The 22510-nt window shown below is 33.3% G+C and overlaps 1 protein-coding gene across 2 annotated transcripts in view; it reads left to right on the forward strand.

Annotated features, from left to right (window-relative positions):
- Window positions 1–22510, forward strand: part of LOC123273775 — a 167953-nt gene that overhangs the window by 137356 nt on the left and 8087 nt on the right. Inside the window, exons 4-6 of one of the 2 annotated variants that reach the window (XM_044741252.1) lie at window positions 17317–18139; window positions 18254–18445; window positions 19253–21880. In XM_044741252.1, coding sequence (XP_044597187.1) covers window positions 17336–18139; window positions 18254–18445; window positions 19253–21880 — 3624 coding nt within the window. In that variant the 5' untranslated portion in view covers window positions 17317–17335. The remainder of the gene's footprint in view (window positions 1–17316; window positions 18140–18253; window positions 18446–19252; window positions 21881–22510) is intronic. The other variant, XM_044741255.1, reaches the window with a different exon arrangement.

Genomic DNA, 22510 nt, shown 5'->3' on the forward strand with positions numbered 1-22510 from the left:
AGCGGTAGAGGTGTGCACGGATAGATTTATTCATTTTCACATGGAAGCGCCGGCTCATAAACACCGGGTGAATATAAATCGCTCGTTCGTTTGCGCTATCTCATGCCGTCCGGTATATCCCGGCGTATAATAATAATTATTATTATTACTATAGTCATAGTGGTAGAGGTAGGTGTGTGCAGTAAGTAAGTAAATGTACGGAAAGGAAATGAACGGAAGAAGGAAAAGCTTATATGTTTATGTTACATAGTTGTGTGCATACATATGTATACACTTAAATATACTTTATAGATATAGGCTTATAATAGAGAGGATAAAGTGAAGAAGAGCAATAAAATTGTGATTTAACTGTACAGTACAGTAAACCGTATTTGAGTTCCTTCACGATTTAACGATACAGTTATTCTACAGTCACTGTGAATCTGTGGTATGTTCACGGTATCAGGATTCCTATCAAAATTCATCATTCCGGTTAAACTATTTACTCATTGACCTAGACCAATATAAATATAGATTTAAATAAAAACTAGAATTTAACGACACTAAAAATTCAATTTTATTCCAATTAATTCTTTAATATTTTTTTTTCACTCATCTGAATTTTAGTGAATGTTGAAATTTCAATGAAATATTTATGTTTAGGACCCGAAAAAAAATTTAACATGTTTCCATAAATTCATTTAGTTTAAATTAAAGAACTTTCAAAACTTTTTAACACTGTAGACCTTTCAAAATTATTTGATAATTTTGAAACATTTTTAATATTCTAGACAGTTGTAGTATTTCCTGAAGTCTATAAAGTCGTAAGATTTACAATTTCCGTATACCCAACTAAAACAATATACACTAACAGTGAAAATATAATACTAAATATAAGTACATGATAGAGGCACGAAGAGAAGTTGTAAAAGTTTTGGTAAAGGAAAACACAAAAATAAAAAATGAAAGTTTTAAACATTATTCGGTTGATCTTCAGACACGAAGATTAATTCTCATGAGTATACAACCAAGGTTACAATTTTTATCCATCATACAATCGTCAACCTTGACAGATGATAAATCGACTGTCTCGGCTGGTGGATGTTATTAACTATACATACACTCATACGTACACACATGTGCTAGTAATATATCGGGTAGTTTGAATTCCAGGTATAGCATTTTAACGGTACAGTATTATTATATCTAATCGGCGGGCGTATAGGTACGAACAACAACCACCAGATGCTCCATCAACCATCTAGAGTCTAGTCTAGATATTTGTATCGGCGGGTATGAAACTCGTATCGAAAAATATTTCTGTATGTATGTACAGAATAAAATATCACAAAAAAAAGAAGCAAAGTAAACCAAGAGAGCAAAGAGAATGAGAATGTGTTAGGTTGTAGGCTGTAGATATAAAAGCTTTATCACGCTTGTTTCATTGTAACGCCCGTGTAGTCGAGAACTCTGTATCTGGGCCTTTACATATGACACATAGTTAGGTGCCATGCTCACCAAAACCCTCATACTAAACCCTCTCTACTCAGTAAAGTACAATCGAGCCGATACCCAATTCCATGAATAAGGCCGCGATATTCCGCCACTGTTATCTTCTTTGTTTTTTCTCCTACTACCACGCGATTTATTTCACTCGGTGTTATTGGTATCAACTTTTTCGAGTATCCACCGTTTTATCCTCTATTAATTGTCGGATCACCAAATCTGCGTACGTAGTAATTTCATCGGTAATTTTGTCGAATAAAGTAACAATTTTTTATAAATAAAACAAAAGTTTTTTTAAACTTTTTTGATGTTACATAAATTTTACATAAATTCTAGAGAATTTTTTTAACTTGCAGAAAATTTTCTAGACATTCTGCGATTTTGTATTGTGCTAGAAGAAATTTTGACTTGTCGATCTCTAAATCTCAAATTATGATAACATTTTTTTAAATATGTTACTCATATTTTAAAATAGGGTCTGCAATTCTTCACACCTGACAGTAGGTTATGATTATGACAAATATAACATTTTTGTTTCAGTGACTCTTGATCGACATTTATTACACGGAAAAAAAAATATTGTTAAAATGACTATCCAACGTATCCTCAAATGACGTTTCCTTAAAATAACGATCCGGATTTCTGATTTAAGGATTCATTTGTTTGACTTAAAAAGATACAGAGAGTAGATCTTGTAAATATATGTAATTTCGTCAAAACAGGCAACTGTTTCGTTAGCGTAAGGATCTGTATAGTTGAATTAACTAAATGTAACGCTAAAATAATGATATGGATCGTCATTTTGATGATCCTCTGTATAGCTGAATTGACTATACAGCGTAAATCTCTAAAAAAATGACTATACGGCGTATAGTCAGAATAACGATACGTATCCTTATTCCAACGATATTTTTTTCTCCGTGTAGATTTTCATTAGACATCTGAATAATAAAAAGTGCACATGAGTAAATGTAAATAGATAAAAAAATATCGTCAGAATTAGAATACGTATTACTATTCTGACTCTACGCTGTATGGTGATATTTCTATCAATTAAGGCGCTAAATTTAGTTGAATTTAGCTGCACAGATTATCACGTTAACAAATCAGTTGTCTGTTTTAACAAAATTGTAAATATTTACGAGAATTATTGGTCGTATTTTTGAGTTAAACAAATGAATCCTTCAATCAGATAACCGGATTGTTATTTTGACGAAACATCATTTGAGATTACGTTGGATAGTTATTTTGACAGTATTTTTTTTTTTTTTCAATATTTGCAACGATATTTACTATAACATGTAATATTCAATAATTATTACAACGTCGAGTTATTACGAATATATGTATGTATATAATTTCAATAAATTAATAATTTTAAAAGAGATATCAAAATGATTAAGTTAAAAATATTCTTGAAATTAATTAAAAAGCTTGACAAATTTATTATTGAATACAGTTAAGTTGAACATATATTAAATTAATGAAAATTATCAAAGAGATTAATATTTAAAATATAATACCAGATACTCACTGTCAAACAGACACACAATATATTATTAACCCACCATTGAATAAAATATCCCGACAAAAGACAGACAATAAATATGTTATAAAGATCTTCGTTAATGGTGAATACATTTATAATAACAATAATTATTATCATCAATTAATATCATTACGATGAGCTTGATAATGGTGAACAATGCATGAATAATATAATGCTCTATCGCGACACGGTTGCTTCGCTTTCCGAGAGCTCTTCAATCACCGTCCAATTACCCCTCACGATTTATCACGCTACTAAACCCTCTGCTCCATCTGCACATTTTACATCTATATCAACATCTACACATCTACATCTATCTATAACTATATCTATTCATATTTATACATCTATATAACATTATCGCAAGTTCATAAACACAACGAAAATCAACATTAACGTTTTGATATTGATAACATTATCTATTCGCGTAATAAATTACTTCTACTGACGAATCATCTGGGTATTAATCTTTAATTATGTTATTGAGTATTAACAGTATTTATCATTATCGCCATTAGATTGCATTATATTTGAATAAGATAGTTTGAGATTATACACTGCAGAATATTGATTTGAGGAAACGGAGGCACGAGTATATATATATATATATATATATATATATATATATATATATATATATATATATATAATCAATGTAAGGTTATTTGTGAAACAATTACAAGAAAAGGAGCTAGATTAGGATTTGTAAGATCGAGAGTGTAGTCATCTGGCTACTTCACAATATAGATATAGATATGTAGGTATATAGCTGATTTAGATGTGGATGGTTTGCTGTAGCTGACCGGGAATGCGGGCAACTTGGTTGTAGGATGAACCGAGTTATACTAACGATGGCTTTTGTCCCTTCTGTTCTATGTAGTACAACTATAACTATAACTATATAATATATGGGACTGAAACGGTATATATATAGTATATATAATACACAAGTTTGAGTAAGAGCTGAGAAATGTCGAGGGGAAAATTCAAACACACTGCTAGTTCTCTACTGTAGAGGTTCTATACCGAGAATTAAATGGAATGTCGGAAAAGCTTTTTATCATTTTGCGTATTTCAATGCTATTTCGTTAGCTTCAACATTTATATTTTGTAAAAGTAAATTGAGAAATTGCATTACAAAATTGAAAATTTTAATTCCAATTTAGAGATTTTAGCTATTATAAAAATCACTCTGCATTTTGAATCTCAGCAAGTAATTAAGAAGTTTCACAATACTTAAAAAAGATCGATTAATGTTACTTTGATTGTAACTATAATGGTTAACTATACTGAAAAAAAAAATTCTTGACTGGAGTGTAAATTTTCTTGGCTCAAGAAATATTAAAGAAGGTTGAAAATTTCTTGAATGAAGTCAAAGTTTCTTGAGCCAAAAAAATTTTTTCTTGCTCCAAAATAAGGAACTAGGGATCACTTTTTCGATCAATATCAATATAATTTCAATACTAAACTAACTTCACTTTATCATCAATTTTATTTTATAGGATAACAGTGAAAGGATAACAAAAGAGACAGACATCTTCTTTATCACTGAGAGTAAAAGTTATTTCCCATAAAAACCTAACAGATGGCATTCAAAAATTTTTCCTACTCTAAATAAATATATCCATCGAATCAAAATTAAATCTACGTTTACTCTGTGAATTTTAGACAGAGTATATAAACAATTGCAAACATAAAACGTAAAATTTATTGAGTGTGAAAATTGATTCATTGTTTTTTCTTCTACCCTACGTTTTATATTGTTTATTCTACATTTCATTTCGATTCGTACGTCGGAAAATTACGTTGTTGAAATTCGATCCGATTGTGGACGGAAAAAAGAGCAAAGAAATGATGAAAAAATAAACAAATAAATAAATAAACATAAAAAAAAATTTTTAAAAAAGACGGGATGGTATCGATATTTTTATACGATTGGGATTTTCAATTGAATAGATACAGAAACCTATAACCACGTTTCGATCTCATCTGTTTCTACTTGGTTGTTTTTTCTCCCGATTCATTGCCTCGCTATTCGTATCCGATCTGTGTCCCATTCTCCGCTTTACTTTCTTCAGGTTATTTTTTTCCGTTCTACTGATTTTTATTTATTTATTTTAGGTTAATGTTTTTCTGTTATACGGATTATTTTTTAGTTCTTCAGAGACATTTTTATTGTGGGATGCAATACATGCGTTTCACCAATACTCCCGAATTGGTTGTTATCATATAGTATAGGAGTAAAAGTCATAGCGAAGCTCGTCTGCACGTCCACTCACGTTGGGATCACGTACGTCTGCTGTATGTATTGATCACACGCTCGGTTGCACCCGTGAGAATTTCAACGGGTCATTACACATTTACTGACTCCGGATATCCGCGTCTTTCAGTATAAAAAGTCCTCCAAGATTATTAGTCTTATTCCATGTATTATATGTTATTTTACTCACATTGTGGATAAAAAGTGCATAGATAAATTCATTTATAGAAAATTTTTATTTTATCAATAAATAAATTCTGTAAATTTTTAAATTTTCATTTCAATGAAAGCACTTTTTGAATGGAAAGAGACAAAAAAATAATATTTTTTTTTCGAGGATCACTGGGGTCGAAAAAATGTTTACAAGCTGAATCAATGCTGTCCGCTTGTTTATTTTCCATCAATTAGTTTTTTAATGGTCTCTGTACGCTGCACGTCAATTTGCTATTGAACCGCCAGTCGAATAAAAAAGACACTTTTATCTTTGATCGTCGATATATCCCGAACTAATGATAGTACATTAAATTGAAGCGTTGTTTAAAAAACTCTAATACATTTCCTTCAAGTGTTTATCAATAGTTTTTAAAATGTCCAAATTTTAATTCATTTGATTTTGATTGAATAGTTTTAAATCAAATATAATACAACCGAGCGACCTGATTAATTTATTTTATAGAGTTGTTTTTTTATCGGATGTGTTTATCTGATTTTTCTTGTATACGAGTAGGTCGACATCAAGAAGTGACCTCGAAAATCCGGATAATCGTATTGATTCGATCGAAATACCATTAATTCGACTACGACTAGAGTTTACTAGAAGCACGTTGGGTAAGCGTGGGCCCAATAGGAGGTTTACTGTATCAAAGGTCGGATTGGAATCGCGGTTCATGTTTATCGCGACATAAATTCAGCAAAATCCTTATTCCGAGTAAACTGGAATTCAAGCGCTCTCCTGAATTAAATTGAGATTTTCTCGGTTAACTGTTACTTTCTTTTCATACCCTACTAACCTTTCTTTAATTCATTAAGTTGTCATCGTATAAGAGATAAATAATGCGCAGTAAAGTTACTAATAAAAAGGTTATTTTATGAGAGTTTTACTTATAAATAAGTGAATAAAATACCCATCTGATTTATTTTATTTCTTCTTTAAAACAAATATAATCGCAATCTCTAAAATTAAGGTTGTAGATATTCAAAATAATTATGAAAATTAAATTGGCAGACATTTGATAGCTTTTGTTATTGAAAAATTTAATATAAAACAAAATTATAATAAAAATTTTACATGTATAAGATATCAAAAACTATAAGTGCAATTTTCTTAGTTCTAAATTAATTTAAAAAAAAACTTAAAAAATTTTTGAATATCTGTTGATTTGAATTTCATAAAAATTATGCATAAATTCAAAGATCTCTATATAATTTTTTGTGTTTTGAATGAATCGAGAAATAAGAAAACTTTATAAATACAAACTTGATTTATGAAATTTTTAATATTTGATAAATCATAAAATATATTTTACAACATATCATATCCATTTTACTTTTATAAATATCTTATTTCCATTTTTAATACCCTTGTGATGTGATACTCATATCGCAAATAAGATTTTGCTTCTGAAAAATAAAGTCGACTTATTTTTATTAAAAATAAAACAAACTTGAATAAATTACAAGTGAGCTTGCCAAAAATATGTGTTCAAAGAGGAGTATAAAAGCTAAAATAGTAGCGTTAAAAATAAATAAAAATTAACGAAACAAAAAATGTTTAAATAAAGTTTAGGAAGTTTTAGCATTTTAAAATAAATACCCACAGAGATTAAAGTAGAGAGTGTATATAAACTAAAAGACTGACTCACATCTTACATTAGGAGGCATGTGTAACCGTGTAGTTGGCTGACTGCCAACTAAAAGCAACATCTTAAATTCTATTTACCTGTGTATTTCCCCTTCGGTGCAGTTTAAGATTGCACAAACAATTCACCGAGATTCGAGTAATCATTACTGCATTATTAACATAGCATCAATTTTCTATTTCACACTAATTTCCGCTATCTGGCCTACATCCTACAACCCCCTCGATACTTTTAATCTATTAATAAATTTACTGTGTCTGCAGTTTACTATCGTTCAATAAATTAGTATTATTATAGTTATCACTATTATATTAATTTATAGCCTCATATATCTTTAATTAAATAATCTCTACAGCTAATTACCACCAATTATTAATCATCATGCTGTTATTATGATTACTATAAATATATTACTCTTCTAATTTGCATAATACAATTAAACTCGGTCAACAATGTTCAATTGACCTACAGGTATTTTCAAATTATATTACAACAGTTAATTAACTAATTAATTATTCTATATTTTGCTATTACTTCGGTATTGACTTATCATTAACTTACAAATCATTTCATTTCATAATTACAATTTTAGCTGATGTACTGAAAAACAAATAATTCAAGACAAATATTCTTGATTCAAGAAAATTATTTGAAATTCGACATTTTCGATCAAGAGTATAATATTTTCGTGCACAGTAAAAAATTTTGCGTCGTTGCGTCAAAAAATTTTGTGTTAAATATTTAACACTTTTATGTGTAAATTTAACATTTATTGTGTTAAATTAACACAAAAGTATTAAATTGTCACAGAAAAGTATTGAATATTTAACATGAAAATTTTTAACAAAAAATTTTTTACTGTGTGAGATACAATCTAATTTTTTTCCGAAAAATACATTTTTCTTGAATTATCAATTATTGGTTTTTTTTTTTTTTTTTTTTTTTCAATTTTATATTTTTGTTTTGAAAAAAAAATTTTTCACTCAAATTAGCAAAAAAAAAAAAAATCATCTGAATATTTCGAATTAAGAGTAAAATTTCCACGATAATATTTTTCTCGAATCAAGTAATAATTTTTTTTTAGTATATATTCTTTTCCGGGAATCAAAAATTCAATTTAGAGCAATTTAAAACATCAACAGTAAAACTTTATCAATTAATGAAACTAACAAAATCAACAACAAAAACAATAGTTTATTAATTATCTGAAACACTCTACAGTTATAAATTTTCTCCTTGTTACTTTATACAGGGAATTTTATATAAATACCGCGCCATTGTTTCAAACTCCACGTAGATGAAAAAAACCATTCAACAGAGATAACTGAAAAATGTTCCACACTACCAAAAAAAAACAAATAGTATCGGACGAAATTTAATCTAATACACTTTAAAATATTAATTTGGTCGATAAGATGATAAAGAGAAAAATGTGGTAAGAGAGCGAAGCTGCAGCAAAGTTAGTATCCTGCGGCGAAATTTCTCTTCGATTTAAAACTATATATAGTGGTTTGGTCGACGTCATAACCGCGTTGTCCTTGTCGTCGTCTACACCGTCTTTTCCCTTAACTTCTCACGTCCAACCGGGTTTTCTCCTTCTCACGGTAACAGACGTGCAATAAAATCGTAGTGCAGATAGGTAGATAAAAAAAAAGGTCAAAAAATGAGAATAAGAACAAGCTCAAGACGAAAATAAGGTAAGAAAGTCCTCGGTGAGAGGTCGACGACTCTCTTTATCGAGCGCCCTAAGTTTTTTTACTTTGCTTTATTTTTTTTTTATTTTCATTACATCTATTTCTCTTTTTATTTTACAAAAAAAAAACGCATCTCATTCCCTATACATCTATATCCATCCATACATATATCCTTAATATATACAGTCTTACATCTTTAACATTTACTCAGCTTTCTTTTGCCGATGGTTCTTATTCTCTTTTGTTCTTTATCTACCTGCGCATATTTGTCGACGATTTGCATGATCGAATCCCGCGCCGCGTATCCTTGTTTCGTTCTACACCCGTTCATATATACATACGCGGCTCGTAACGCCCCGGGTGCTGCTGTGTGTGAGCGTGCTAGCTCGCAAATCACAGCGAACACTGAAATTTATTACCCTACTCTTTTTCTTTTGCCCTCACTTTTGTTTTTCTTTTTTTTTTTTTATCATTATTATCATCGTAATATTTTTTCCATTTTTTTTTACATTTATTGTACTTTTGTTACAAACTTAAAAACTACTTTTAAACTTTTTTATTCGAATATTATTACAGAAACTTTAAGTTAACTATTTTGGGGTACTTTTCGCGGTTGTTAAAATAAATAATACATAAATAAAGCGTTGTATGATAAAAATAATTTAAAAGAGCTCTTAACTCGTTAAAAGACTTGAGGTTGGTGGGTTTGCTTCGCAAAAAGGTGAGAATGGATAGGAGCAAAAAATTTCCTGATGGAAAAACAATGTATTGGTGAGGAAGGCAATGTCCCAGACCGCGGCCTTGATTATAATTATTCCAATGGAATGAAAATGTCGAGAGTACCAGCATAGCAGAGACGGCCCCACTCTATGCATTCTACACCTATATATATTGTAGATATAAATATATATATATATATATATATATATATATATATATATATATATATATATATATATATATATATATATATATATATGTTTATGGTAGCGAGCTCCACTAGCCGTGGTTTAGTTTGCCACATGAGTGTGGGTGTCTTGGGCACGCGGGCAGGAAATTAAATGAACGAATACTCCACCTACGTGAACTCGGGCATCGATCGTCTGACAACAAGGACATGCGGTTTAAGTTGTTACAGTACACGTATAAATATATATGTGTACTTATTTATATACATACATATAATAATGTAATGAAATGAATGTATATAAAACAGAATAATCTATATTTTGCATACTCGTGAATGTCGAAGCAGATATTGGTTTTACTTTTTGTTTTATTCAACAACATTTTTATTTCCAATCTTTTGTATTCCACGATACACTTGAGGTGAAGAGAAATATTCAAATAAACACGCGATCAATCGGAATTATTTAGTTATAAATAAATACTCAAATTTGACTACAGTGAAAAAAATTAACTTGATTTACGAGAAAAACTATTGAACTAATCAAATTATTTTGAAGACTTTCATTGCTTTGAATCGAATAAGATTTACTTGAAACAATAAAAATTTTTCTAATTAAATCAAGACGATTAAGCTCTTAAGAGGAACTTCGAATAGAAAACTAAAACAATTACATTTTTATAAAATAAAATTCCCCTTTGTATTGATTTTTACAATTTTTAGGTGTTCTTTTCAAACTGTTATTTTTCTAATTTTTTTTTTTTTTTTTTTTTTTTTTTGAGAAATCCAGCTTTTGTAAATGGTACTGTAATCTTTAATTTTTCAGTTGTTTTTTATTGATTTTTTTTCCGTGAAAAATGATTTACTAAATTAATGTTAACAGGTAGGCAATAATAAGTCTTGTTTTTATGCTTATATTATGCGAAATAACGCTCGAGAAATTAGTCGACGAGACCTTGAGTAGTTGGTTTGTTATTTTTATTTCAAAAGTAAAGTAACAATGGTAGTTTAAAGGTAAAAGGTACGGTAACAGTACAGTAAAGTACAGTAGCTGCAGAGACGCGGAGAATGTCTCAAGGCTTTCCACCAAATGACCGGTATCGTGAATAAAAAGAATGAATAGCGACGGATGATGAAGAACTGTGTACCGTTGTATAACTCTTGTTTTTATTTTTTTCTCTATTTTATTTTTTATTATTATGTATTTGTGTGTTTTATTTTACTATTCTTATTATTGCCATTATATTTCCGCATGGAGTCGGTTACAAAAAGAGAACGGATGTTGTTGTCGAGTGTCTGATATCAGCTGGTGTATGTCTATGACAACCGAGCGAAAATTCCGATGCTTATCCTCGTCAAGTTACCTTTACCTTTAATGTCGGGTAATTTCCCTTTTGTCGTTTGCCATAACGTTCAAATATTTCCTTTGATAACACTATTGCTTGTTTATATTTTATATATTAAGTTTAAAGATAGTTTGTCATTATCACATCGATGTTAATGACACTTGATATTTAATCACAAAATAATTATCAAATTTAGTGAAGACGAAAATTACGGAAAATTCGTGCCAAAATTACAGGGCTCGTGTTAATGTTCTACTTACAAAAAGATCAATTTGTCATTCTAACATTTTGAAGTCTACGTTTGTTTTTATTTCTTTCCAAAAATAAATTTAAAATTCAAGTTATATAACACGAGCATGTGTCATTAAGTATTATTCACATTTTTCTAAATGTCAGTTTAAACTTACAAAAATACAACTATTACATCGAAAATTAGTGCGATGACATTTTTAAATTAACATTCTTAAAAACATTTTAAGCAAGTTAATTTAAAATGTGTGAACCTCTAACATAACTTTTAAATTTTCTGTTACACTTTCAGTGTTTTTCCGTGTGAATAAAATTAACAAGAATAAAAAATCAAGAGTGATAAAAAATCAAGTTTACAAAAACATATGACCTTATATTAAGGTAGTACGGTTATGAAAGCAATATTTCAAGAAATCCTCGAAACTTTGAATATAAGTCATTAAATACATAATACATATGCTGTTAAAATTTGAAGACGATTTACCACACCAAGCTCGAGATAATTGCAATTGAAAATGACATTTTTGTACATGTAACATAGGAGAAGCGTGGGAAAATGACAGTATTTTTAATTTTTTCCATCGAAAGAATTTCAAGACTTTATCAAAAAACTAGTAGATTGAAGAATATGATATTTCAAACAATTAAAAAAAAAATGAAAATTTTTTACCATGTAGTTTTCGAGATTAATTAAAATCAATTTCACTTTTAGAGGATTATTTTTAGGAGAGGGGGTACAAAAAACAGCCGCTAGTCACTGAAACCGTAGTGTGTGTGTATATGTATAGAGAATATAGTAGTGACGAGTACAGTAACGTTAAAAAATCTTAACCTACAACCTTAGCTCTGTCGATACGTATAACATGGATAGCGAGTCAAAATTTTTGATCTGGATTGTCGCGGAGGTACTACCTTAATTCAAGAAAAATGACATGTTTTTTATTTTTTCTCAAACATAATGACTCGGAGTAATATTCGAGAGTTATTTTCCATCTTTTACCACCCTCTAGGATGTATAAAGTAAAAATATATATACCTATGTGCAGCGACACCCTTCTTTCTTTGGGTCTTTCTTTCAGCATTACTTAAACTTCACTTTCGTGACCCCATTGCCACCCAGCGCGCGTTTCGTCTCAAGAGGGTCGTTATCCCGGACAACAAGAGGTTTAAGAATAAAATCGAGCTCTCCACGATTAACTCAACACTTTACTCAGTGGTCTTTTACCATTATTTTTAAAAAACACCAAATACCATACTTGCTGGGAAATACCTACCGAAGAAAACAATAAAATGTTTTAGCTTAAATACTCTTCAAACTTAAACTCTTTCTCTTACTTCATTTTATTTTTCCTTTATACATCACTATCTCTGAAATTTATTTACCAGTTGTTTTTTTTCTATTTATTGTTATTATTATCAGCACTCGTTCCTGGTGTTGGGAACAAATTTCTGGAATTCATTACCACCAACTATCACCACTGCGGCGACCCTGGCGGAGTTTCAAATGAAATGTTTCAACTACCTGCACGATATTGAACGAGCAGAGCTTAGTGCGGAACTGTATCGAGGCTAGTGATTCTAAGACTCAGTGATTGTTAATCGATGATTAAAAAATTTTGAAAACTATGAAAATTTATATTGACTTTACTTTTTTGAGTTTTTATTTACTTTTGAGTTCTTGTTTACTTTTGGAGTTCTTCTTTACTCTTGTAATTTGCAATTGGCCTGAAAGAGACCATATTATTATCATAATTATAATTATTATTTTCATTCTCATTAATGTTATTTTTATGATCATCAATATTACTGCTTTTTATATTATGTATTACTTTTTCTTTACTTATTGTAAATGTACACTCTGTAAAAACAAATATTGAGTCTTGGCTGCTAGGGGACTGTAGTCCTGCGGCCAGTTAAATGAATGCATTACATTACATTATTAAAATTTTATCGTTTTTAAATGTACTGCAGACTTTGCCAGTAATAAATCATGAGGTGTGAGAAATGAAACGGGACCGAGAGCTGGTTGTCATGGCGCTTCGTCCCGGAATGTCTCGAGAATACAGAAGTAGTATATATATATATATATATATATATATATATATATATATATATATATATATATATAGTTAAATAATTGTAATGTAAGAAGTGGTAGTATCAGTAGAAGTAGCTTCTAAGAGAGTAAAGAAGAAAATTAGGAATTTCACAGGCATAAGTACAGCATGTAGTGTAATTTAGATCGCTCTTTGCTAACTATACAGCAAGTTTCTTTGAAACCTTCATCTTACATTCTCATCAGCTCTTATATCTACCGAGGATGATTAACGTACTTCTCTTACACTTAGCTCACTTCCTATTCCTCCGTATTAAACTTCTTTATTGCTATTTAATAATAAATATTCCTGCAAGCAAACTATTTAATCAGAGTAACTTATTTTTCAATTAACTCGAGTTCTGATAACTTTTAATTACCATACGATCTATCAGCATAAATAAAGATTTATTATTTTTGAATACTGTCATATGTAAATGGAAGATAAATAAGCCTCGGTGATGAAAAAATTCCGATTTATCTATATAAGGTGTTTATAAATCACTTAAATTAACTTGACTGTCTCGGATCTGGCGAGAGAAACGAGAGAGAAAGAGAGAGAAGAGTACTTGCACGGTGATATCTGAGTATGGAGCTCAGCATCAGGCAGTCAACCAGTCAGCCGCAGAGAACCTGATGTTGGAGTGGGTCAGGGAGTTTCAACTGAGCAGTACATGTCTTGTGTCCGTGGACATCCTTTACTACTCCCATTAGTCTTATTGCAATCCCGGCAATTCACTCGACAACATAGTCAAAGTTGTCTAGACAAACCCGTTTTCACCAAGAGTCCAACCGCAAAACCAAAGCATTAAGAGTCTTCGTCGAAAATCTTACACTCTGATGGCATTTTCTTAACGACTTAGGTCAACTCTTTTTGCAAGCTCATTTATTACAATAGACGACTGTAATATTAAAAACCTCTATTCATGCACATTGATTCTAACTCGCCAATAAAACACGTACAAAAACTCAAATAAAGGTAAATCGTTATCTTTTTGTCTCTTTTATCTGGTTTAATGTCTGTGTCTCTTCAAGTTGATTTCCCTGCAGACCAAAAAGCTAGATTTCAAAGTCGAACTGCAAGGAATACATTTTATTCTATTTCTGTTTTGTTTTACTTTAATACCCATCTCTTCTCTCTTTTGGTCTTTATCTACCTCTAGTTGTTTATTTTTGCACGAGGTATCCGTTCGAAGAAACGTAGTTGTAGTCGTGTCGTTTGAAACAAAATTGTCGTCACTATTGAGTCGTTGAGTCGAGATTGTGTGCTTTATAGTCGACTCTAGTTCTTTACCGGTGCGTGTTCTGGATGCGCAAGAAAAAACATAAGTTTTCACATATGTGAGCAACTTTAGACAATGTTATCCTGTAACCTTTAGACAGAGTCGACTGTACTCCATTGCTATGCTACATGTCGCATGGCTACTCAGTTGTAATGATGCGCTTTCCAAACAATTTACTGTCCAGCTTTTTTCTGTTAAATTGTTAACTTCCGTTCACTAGTGTGTATACAAATTTTACGGTACATACAAACTATCTATTACACGTTACATGATGCCTCATTTAGACTCCTAGGAATAGTAGGTATCGATACATTTTTATTTCGCAGAACGTCTTCATGTTGATCGCGAGTTTCAATAAATAATGCTTAATTAATTATTTAGTGGCGTAAAAACGTTGTCGGCTCAAATAAGATATATCTTCTTTTTTATATGACTTTCCGATAACTCCTGGATTTCTCGCTTCCTATTCACACCCTTCTATCATCGAACTTCCGTTCATATCGACAGCTTTCTCGCGTATATGTGCATCCGTAGATATATGCGTACATACTACTTTGGCCTGGTCTGATCTGGTCTGCTCTACTAGTTACTACTATATCCCGGTACGGCGATGTATACTAACTCCGAGTATAGTACTATGTACGTCTCAATGAACCGCAACACGATTGGCAGTTCGATACGTCGGCCATTGAAACGCAAGATAAATCGAGCTGTCGACAACTTCTTCGTATTATTTTTATTTCTCTCCAACACTTTTCTCTTTTCCTGTCTTCTTTGCTCCAATTCTTTCTTCTCTTTCTCCTTGTCTGGTATTCTTGTCTCTTTATTTTATTTTTTATTTCAATTTATCTTCTTTTACACAAGTTAACTCGTAGCTTTTAATTTATTATCACGAGTAAAGTCTTTCAAGTACAAATATATATACATAAAACGATAATCCGCGACTAATTAAATCAATTATTTAAAATAAAAAGATTTTATAAAATAACAACTGTTGGTTTAACTAGGAATATTTGCAATTATATTTGTATTATATATATATATATATATATATATATATATATATATATATATATATATATATATATAAATATATATATATATATATTATATAGTATATCTTTTGATGAAAAAATACCTGTCAAAATTTAAATGAACCATTGAGCGGCTTGTTCTCTTTGTTTTGTTAACTGTGAAATTATTTCGTGTTTAATTAAATGGAAGCAGAGCGAGTAAAATAAAAGGTTTAAAAATATAATAAAAGTGAATAACGTTAACTAAAAAGAGAGAAAAAAAATTAAATGAAATAAAAACAAACAAGTTATGTCGAGTTTAACCAAGTGAAACCGTGTCAAACACTCGAGGGTTGAAAGTCACACAAAAGTATTATTCATAAGCGAGTATAGTTAACAGGATGAGCTTGAGTTGAGCAGTCATTTAGATTATTATCATAAACTTTATTCTTTAAATAAAAAAATATTATAATCACTTGTTATAAAAATGCATGCTACGACGATAATGAGCTCGTAAATAAACAGGTCCGAAAAAGACTTAACGTTTTAAGCTACCTTTTCTCTTTTACATACATCGTATACATTATACACACAGCTAAAGTAACTACACATACATAATATATGTATGCACTTGGATAGTCTTTAATCTTACACAAAGCACATTGTTTAAAGAAACTTTACTCTAATATTAAGTTGCTCGAGTAAATTTTAATAGCTACTTACAAATTTTTTTTTATAATTAATATATACCATTATTATTTATTTTTTTACTGCAAAAAATTTTAAAAAGTAACAACTAATAAAAGCGAAACAATCGTGACCGAAAGTGTGTCCTAAAGTGAAATAAAAGAGTAGAGCGGGTTAAGAGGCCAGTGAGGTGTAGCGGGGTGTGATGCGCAAGTTGGATAAAATAGCGTGAGCGAGTGAACGAAAGGTATAATAGCAAGTGTGTTGTGTGGGTAACGAGAAAGAAAATAAAGGATAGTGATACTTAGAGTATACAGAGGAAGCTTGCGTGAACACGACAAGACAAATACAAGAGGATGAAGATTAATGTTGCCTGACGCGACCATGGCACCAGTTGTCTGTCTCGTGAGAAACTATCTTTCGGCAGTGCACACCCCGTGTTACAATTCCGACCGCCACTCGACCCAATACCTATATCTATACTCTGGTAGTTCTACACATAAGTCTCGATCGATCTTGTCTAATATACACATCCATACACACACTCTTATTCTTCTCTCCCTTTAGTTTATTACAGCGCACATAACAATGCCCACATGTCACCAGAAATTATCTCTCAACATGACCCATGTTATGGCCAACTAATAAACATTAATATAATGCCCATCATCTTTCAAATTATTTCTCCCTTCTAACGCTTTATCTAATTAATTATTCTAATATATATTTTTTTATTAATAAAAATGATTATTTAATACAAAAATTATATGCCTCTAGCATGAAATGCAGAGGCTAAGTTTTACTACCGCTTTAAATGGATTAAAAACATTTACAGAATTTAAATTATTCAAACTTAAACTCAATTAGTTTATTAATTTCTGTGTTACAGATCCGTGAGTCGGCGTGACATGGATGTGAGCTTCACGAACGTGTTAGAGGGGGCTCGTCAGTACTTTCAGGGACTGCCCGCGCCAAGTACAACAACAGTACCACCTATATCTTCGTCCTCGTCATCATCGTTGTCGTCGTCATCGGATAAAAATAACGAGAGTAATGGATATACGAGCCAACAGCACTCTAAAACACCCTCCAGCGATTCAAGGTACGACGAGAATAAATCGACTGACGCTAGAGACACTGATTTGTACTGGAATTCCCCAAACAATCCAAATGAATTACGGGCCATTGTTGAACCTTATCCACCTCAACCAACGCGTGTTGAGGTATCAGACACGAGGCCCGACGACGGGGGACCCGATGGTGTTCCCAATAACAGTAAAAGTCTAACGGAAATGCAACCGCCAAGTAGGCCTCAATCCCAAAACGTTACAGCTGCCAGTCCGTCCCCTAAGCTGCTGCACCAACTCGAGCCGCAGCTAAACCCACCACACTCGCCGCCCGTCTACCAGCAGCTCAATACTGTGTCGAGAAACTCCTCATATCAGACCCCCGAGATGTTTAATTCACACTCGAATTATCACCCCAATCATCATCACCAGTCGCCAAGCACCACTGGTCCAGGTGAACGTCCACCTTCCGCCCCGATAGTTGCTGCCGCAGCGGCAGCAGCTGCAGCGCAAAGGACGCAGTACTACCCTCGTTATCACCATCCAGACATAACTAAAAGTGCTCCAGTTCCTTTTTCGCAGAGCAGTATTTATCAATCGCCACAAACGGCTACTTATACGCCGACTTCCGTGGCTCAAATGCAACAACAACACCAACAACAGCAGCAGCAGCAACAACAACAACAACAACAACAACAACAACAACAACAACAACAACAACAACAACAACAACAACAACAACAACAACAACAACAACAACAACAACAACAACAACAACAACAACAACAACAGCAGCAGCAGCAGCAGCAGCAGCAGCAGCAACCACAACAACAACAACAACAGCAACAACAACAACTACAACAACAGCAGCAACAACAATCACAGCAGCAACAACCACAACCACAACAACTACAACAACAGCAGCAACAACAACAACCACAGCAGCAACAACCACAAACTAACTTAGATACAAATCAACATCACCAACCGTCTAATTACCCGGCATATCAAGGAACAAACAATAACCGCGACCAGTCAAACCGTCCAGGACTGCCTCAACACTCAAACAATCAACCGTCGTTGTTACACCATCAAATAGATGTAACGCATTCCTCAACAGCGACCTCTTCAAATCCTTGTAGTTCACGACACGGCAGTCAGAGTCACATTCCTTCCTCGCAGCACGGTCATCCGGGGCACGTACCATCACCACATTTGCCGGTGGCATCAGTACCACCACATCATCATCAGCAGCAGCAACAGCAACAACATCTGCAAAACCAACATCCTAGTCGAATGAATACGTCATCCCATATCACCTCTAATTCGTATCCCCGAGCGACAAATGCTTACCCGTCGGCTCATCTTCCCCCGATGGTAAATGTAAATCAACAGCAAATGCTGCCACCCTCCTCGTCATCCGCCTCCTCATCCTCGTCGTCATCAACAACATCAAGTTATCATTCAGCGACGGCGGCTTCACCTCACGAATCGAATCATCACGCCAGTCCATCATCCCAGCGGCAATCACCACACGTTACAGTTGTTCACAATCCACACAACGCCATTTCTCCTCATCACCATACTCCCTCGCCCCACAACACCGGAAATTTCCAGCCTCATTCGCCGACCTATCCGCCCCCACCGCTACCAACTCGCTCCCCGGTTCATCCGTATGGACTTACTGCCGTGTCCCAGCAACATCATCGACCACCTTCAGCAAATTATCCTGCCAGCGCTTATTCGCCGCATCAGCACCAGCAGCAACAGCAACAGCAACAACACCAGTCTTCGTATCATTCCTACCAAAAGAATTCGCAAAGCGGCAGTTATTCCCAATCAGCGCCGCGATCGCAGCCGCACCACCCGTACAGTCAACAAACATTAAACCAACCGACACCACCTCTACCGCCAGCATCGACTAGTTCCACTAGCAATCATTTAAATGGTGTCTCTCCTTATCTGACATCGCCCAGTAAATCAGCTGATATTTACAATGGTGTCACTATTGATCCAAAACGAAATACTACTGTTGCTGCTAATCAAATTACATCGTATAATACTAATAATAATAATAATAATAATAATAATGGTAATAACAACAATAATAGTAATAGTAGCTCATATCGTATGCCAGCAGTGTCACAGAGGAATACCAACACGCACAATTTACCCATTACTGCGATATCGTCTTACCACTCAAATAGAAATTCACGAGAAGCTGTTGGTAAAGCTCAAACTCTTTCACGACAACGTGCCCCAATGATTGTACCGAGTAGTAATAGCAATAATAATAATAACAATAATAGTAACAGTAATACTATAAGTAGCGGCAGTGGAAGCAGTTCAGTATCACAGTCAACGGTACATTCTCCTCGAGGAATACCTACGTCAGACTATCAATTAAATTCGTCATCAAATGTCATTCATCCTGTAACCACTACAAGTTCCGGCTATAATAACAACAATAGTGTAAACACTTCATACAGTGGATCAAATTACAGGAATTTAGCGACAACCATAGCACCGAGTCACCATGGTAATAACTCTAGCACAACGGTAACATCAATTGGTGTGCCAGATCGTTCTTCAGCGCCGTCCGCCATTACAACAATACACGCACGTCCGTCTTCCGATCCAGCAACTAAAACCAGTGGTGCTTACCAACACTCTGCTTCTTCTTCATCATCATCATCCTCAGTTACAAATACCGCTGATAATTATGCGTACAAAGATTATCCATACAGCAACTCATTACCGCCAACAAATAGTCAATCGGGAGTAAGCGGAATAAGATCAACAGCACAGTCATCCTCGCTTCCAGCAAACGGACTACCTTTGCGCAAGCGAGAATCACCTCTCGACTTGTCTGTCAAGACTATTAAGACATCAGCAGACTCGACTGCTCGCGATGACTTTGACAATGGATCCACGGATAAACAAGTCAGCAGTAGCAGTAGTAGTAATAATTCGAGAACCACTGTCGGCAGAAATAACATGCTCCCGCCGGCAGTACAACCAGCCGGAGCGACTCCTTACGTCACGTACGACTCAAGAAGAAACCCCGTTGCTTCAAGTCTCAGGCCGTCGACCCCGCAAATGCCCGTTTGTGCACCAAAAGTCGACTTTCTTCCTAACTTCAACTCGACGCCGCTGCAACGCCATCATCACCTACATCAACAGCAGCAGCATCATCAACATCAACTAAGTCAACAGTCCAATCACATGATGGAAAGTCCGCTGAGACGTAGTTCGTCTTATCAGCAGTTATACGTACCGCAGCCACCTCAGCATCAAAATTCAACGCCTTTACCTAACATTTCGAGTTTTAAAAAGTCTTTACTGCCCACCGGTGCTCCATTATACGACAACAAAGGACCCTTAACTTCATCCTCTTATTCACCAATTAACAGTGACTCTTCAAACAATTCACGGTCGTCGTCATTCAGTCGGTACACTCCAGCAGTTGATCCAACCAGGCCACCAGCACTTCCGGTTCACGATTATCCGCCGTCCGATAATAAGTATTACATGGATAGTAGAAATAAACAACAACATCCTCATCAATCTCCTTATCATCATCCACATCCTCATCAGCATCAGAATCCTCACGCTATTCCTCAACACCAACATCATCCGCATTCTCATCATAATTATCCATCGGCAACGCGTGATCGAGTTCCTGTAAAACGTCCTGGTGAGCCGATATCGATGAGTGGCTCTGAACCCGGACCAACTGAAGCGAAACAGCCGCGTGGGGAAAACTGGAAGGCAATTATTGACAAAGAACTCCAACAAAAGTTAGAAAAGGCACGTATATTGCACGAGCAACAAAAAAGATTTGAGATGACCTTGCCGCGGGCAATGCCAAATGGGACATTGGTGGCGCCGTCTTCGTTTAACCAAAGGGACCATCCTTGTCCGGCACCACCAAAGAAACACACGGCTTTCTGTGATAAACGGGCGTACACTGAGTCCACCAAACTCCCGAGAGATTCAAATACTATGTCCTACAATAGTAGTAGTAGTAATGTTAATAATCATAATAGTGGTAGTAATAATAATAGTAATAGTAATAATATCAATACAATGGGTCCTCATACGGGTGAAAAGTCGCCTCATTCTAACGCCGCTCAGTCGTCCGGGCAACCGACAGCTAGTCAAATGGCTTATACTTCTTCTGGTTATCCACGTCAAAGTCTGAAATCACCTTACCTCAGTGTACCATCACAATCGCTGGATCAACCCACCAACAACACAGGCGCTGATAAACGGGTGCTTAGTTTGTTGAGAAATAGCCTTGAAAACAAACAACAAAGGGAAGAGCAGCTCAATAGTCAGCAGCCTATTTTGGTTAATCATAGTCAACAGAGTTTCCAAAATAAGGTAATAGTTTGTTTATTAATTAAAATTCATTTGAGTAAAAAGATCGGGTGTGATAAGAATTCTGGTTTATTATTTTTATGTTTTATATTCGATTAAAATTTAAGTACACTGGAAGAAAAAATTTCTTTTGAAGAATATATGAGCATTCTTGTGACAAGAAATAAATTTACAATATTTTTTTTTTTAACTAAAGAAATCGAAATTGTTCTCACAGTAACTTTATGTTGGTAAAAATTTTTTAGATAAACAACTTGAAAATTCCCATCCAAAATTTTTTTTTCCCAAATCTAAAAAATTTTTTTCCAACAAAAAAGTTACTGTGAGAAAAATTTTGATTTCTTCAGTTAAAAAATAAAAGTATTGAAAATTTACCCTAATTAAAAAAAAAGATTTAAAGAGATTCAACCCATGCAAAATGTATATTTATATATTTGTCAAGTTGAATCTTTTTTAATCTCTTTGAGCCATTTTGAATTTTTTCAAATCTCTTTTTCTAATCAAGATATAACAAATTTATTTCTTGTCACAAGAATGTTTATTTTTATCAAAAGAAATTCTTTATCCGTATAAAGTGTGAGAATTTATCGTATTTAAGTTTCCGAAAAGTAATTAATTTCTTAACATCTCCGC

Source organism: Cotesia glomerata, linkage group LG1, assembly GCF_020080835.1.
Source record: "Cotesia glomerata isolate CgM1 linkage group LG1, MPM_Cglom_v2.3, whole genome shotgun sequence".
In the NCBI taxonomy this organism is placed as follows: Eukaryota; Metazoa; Arthropoda; class Insecta; order Hymenoptera; family Braconidae; genus Cotesia; species Cotesia glomerata.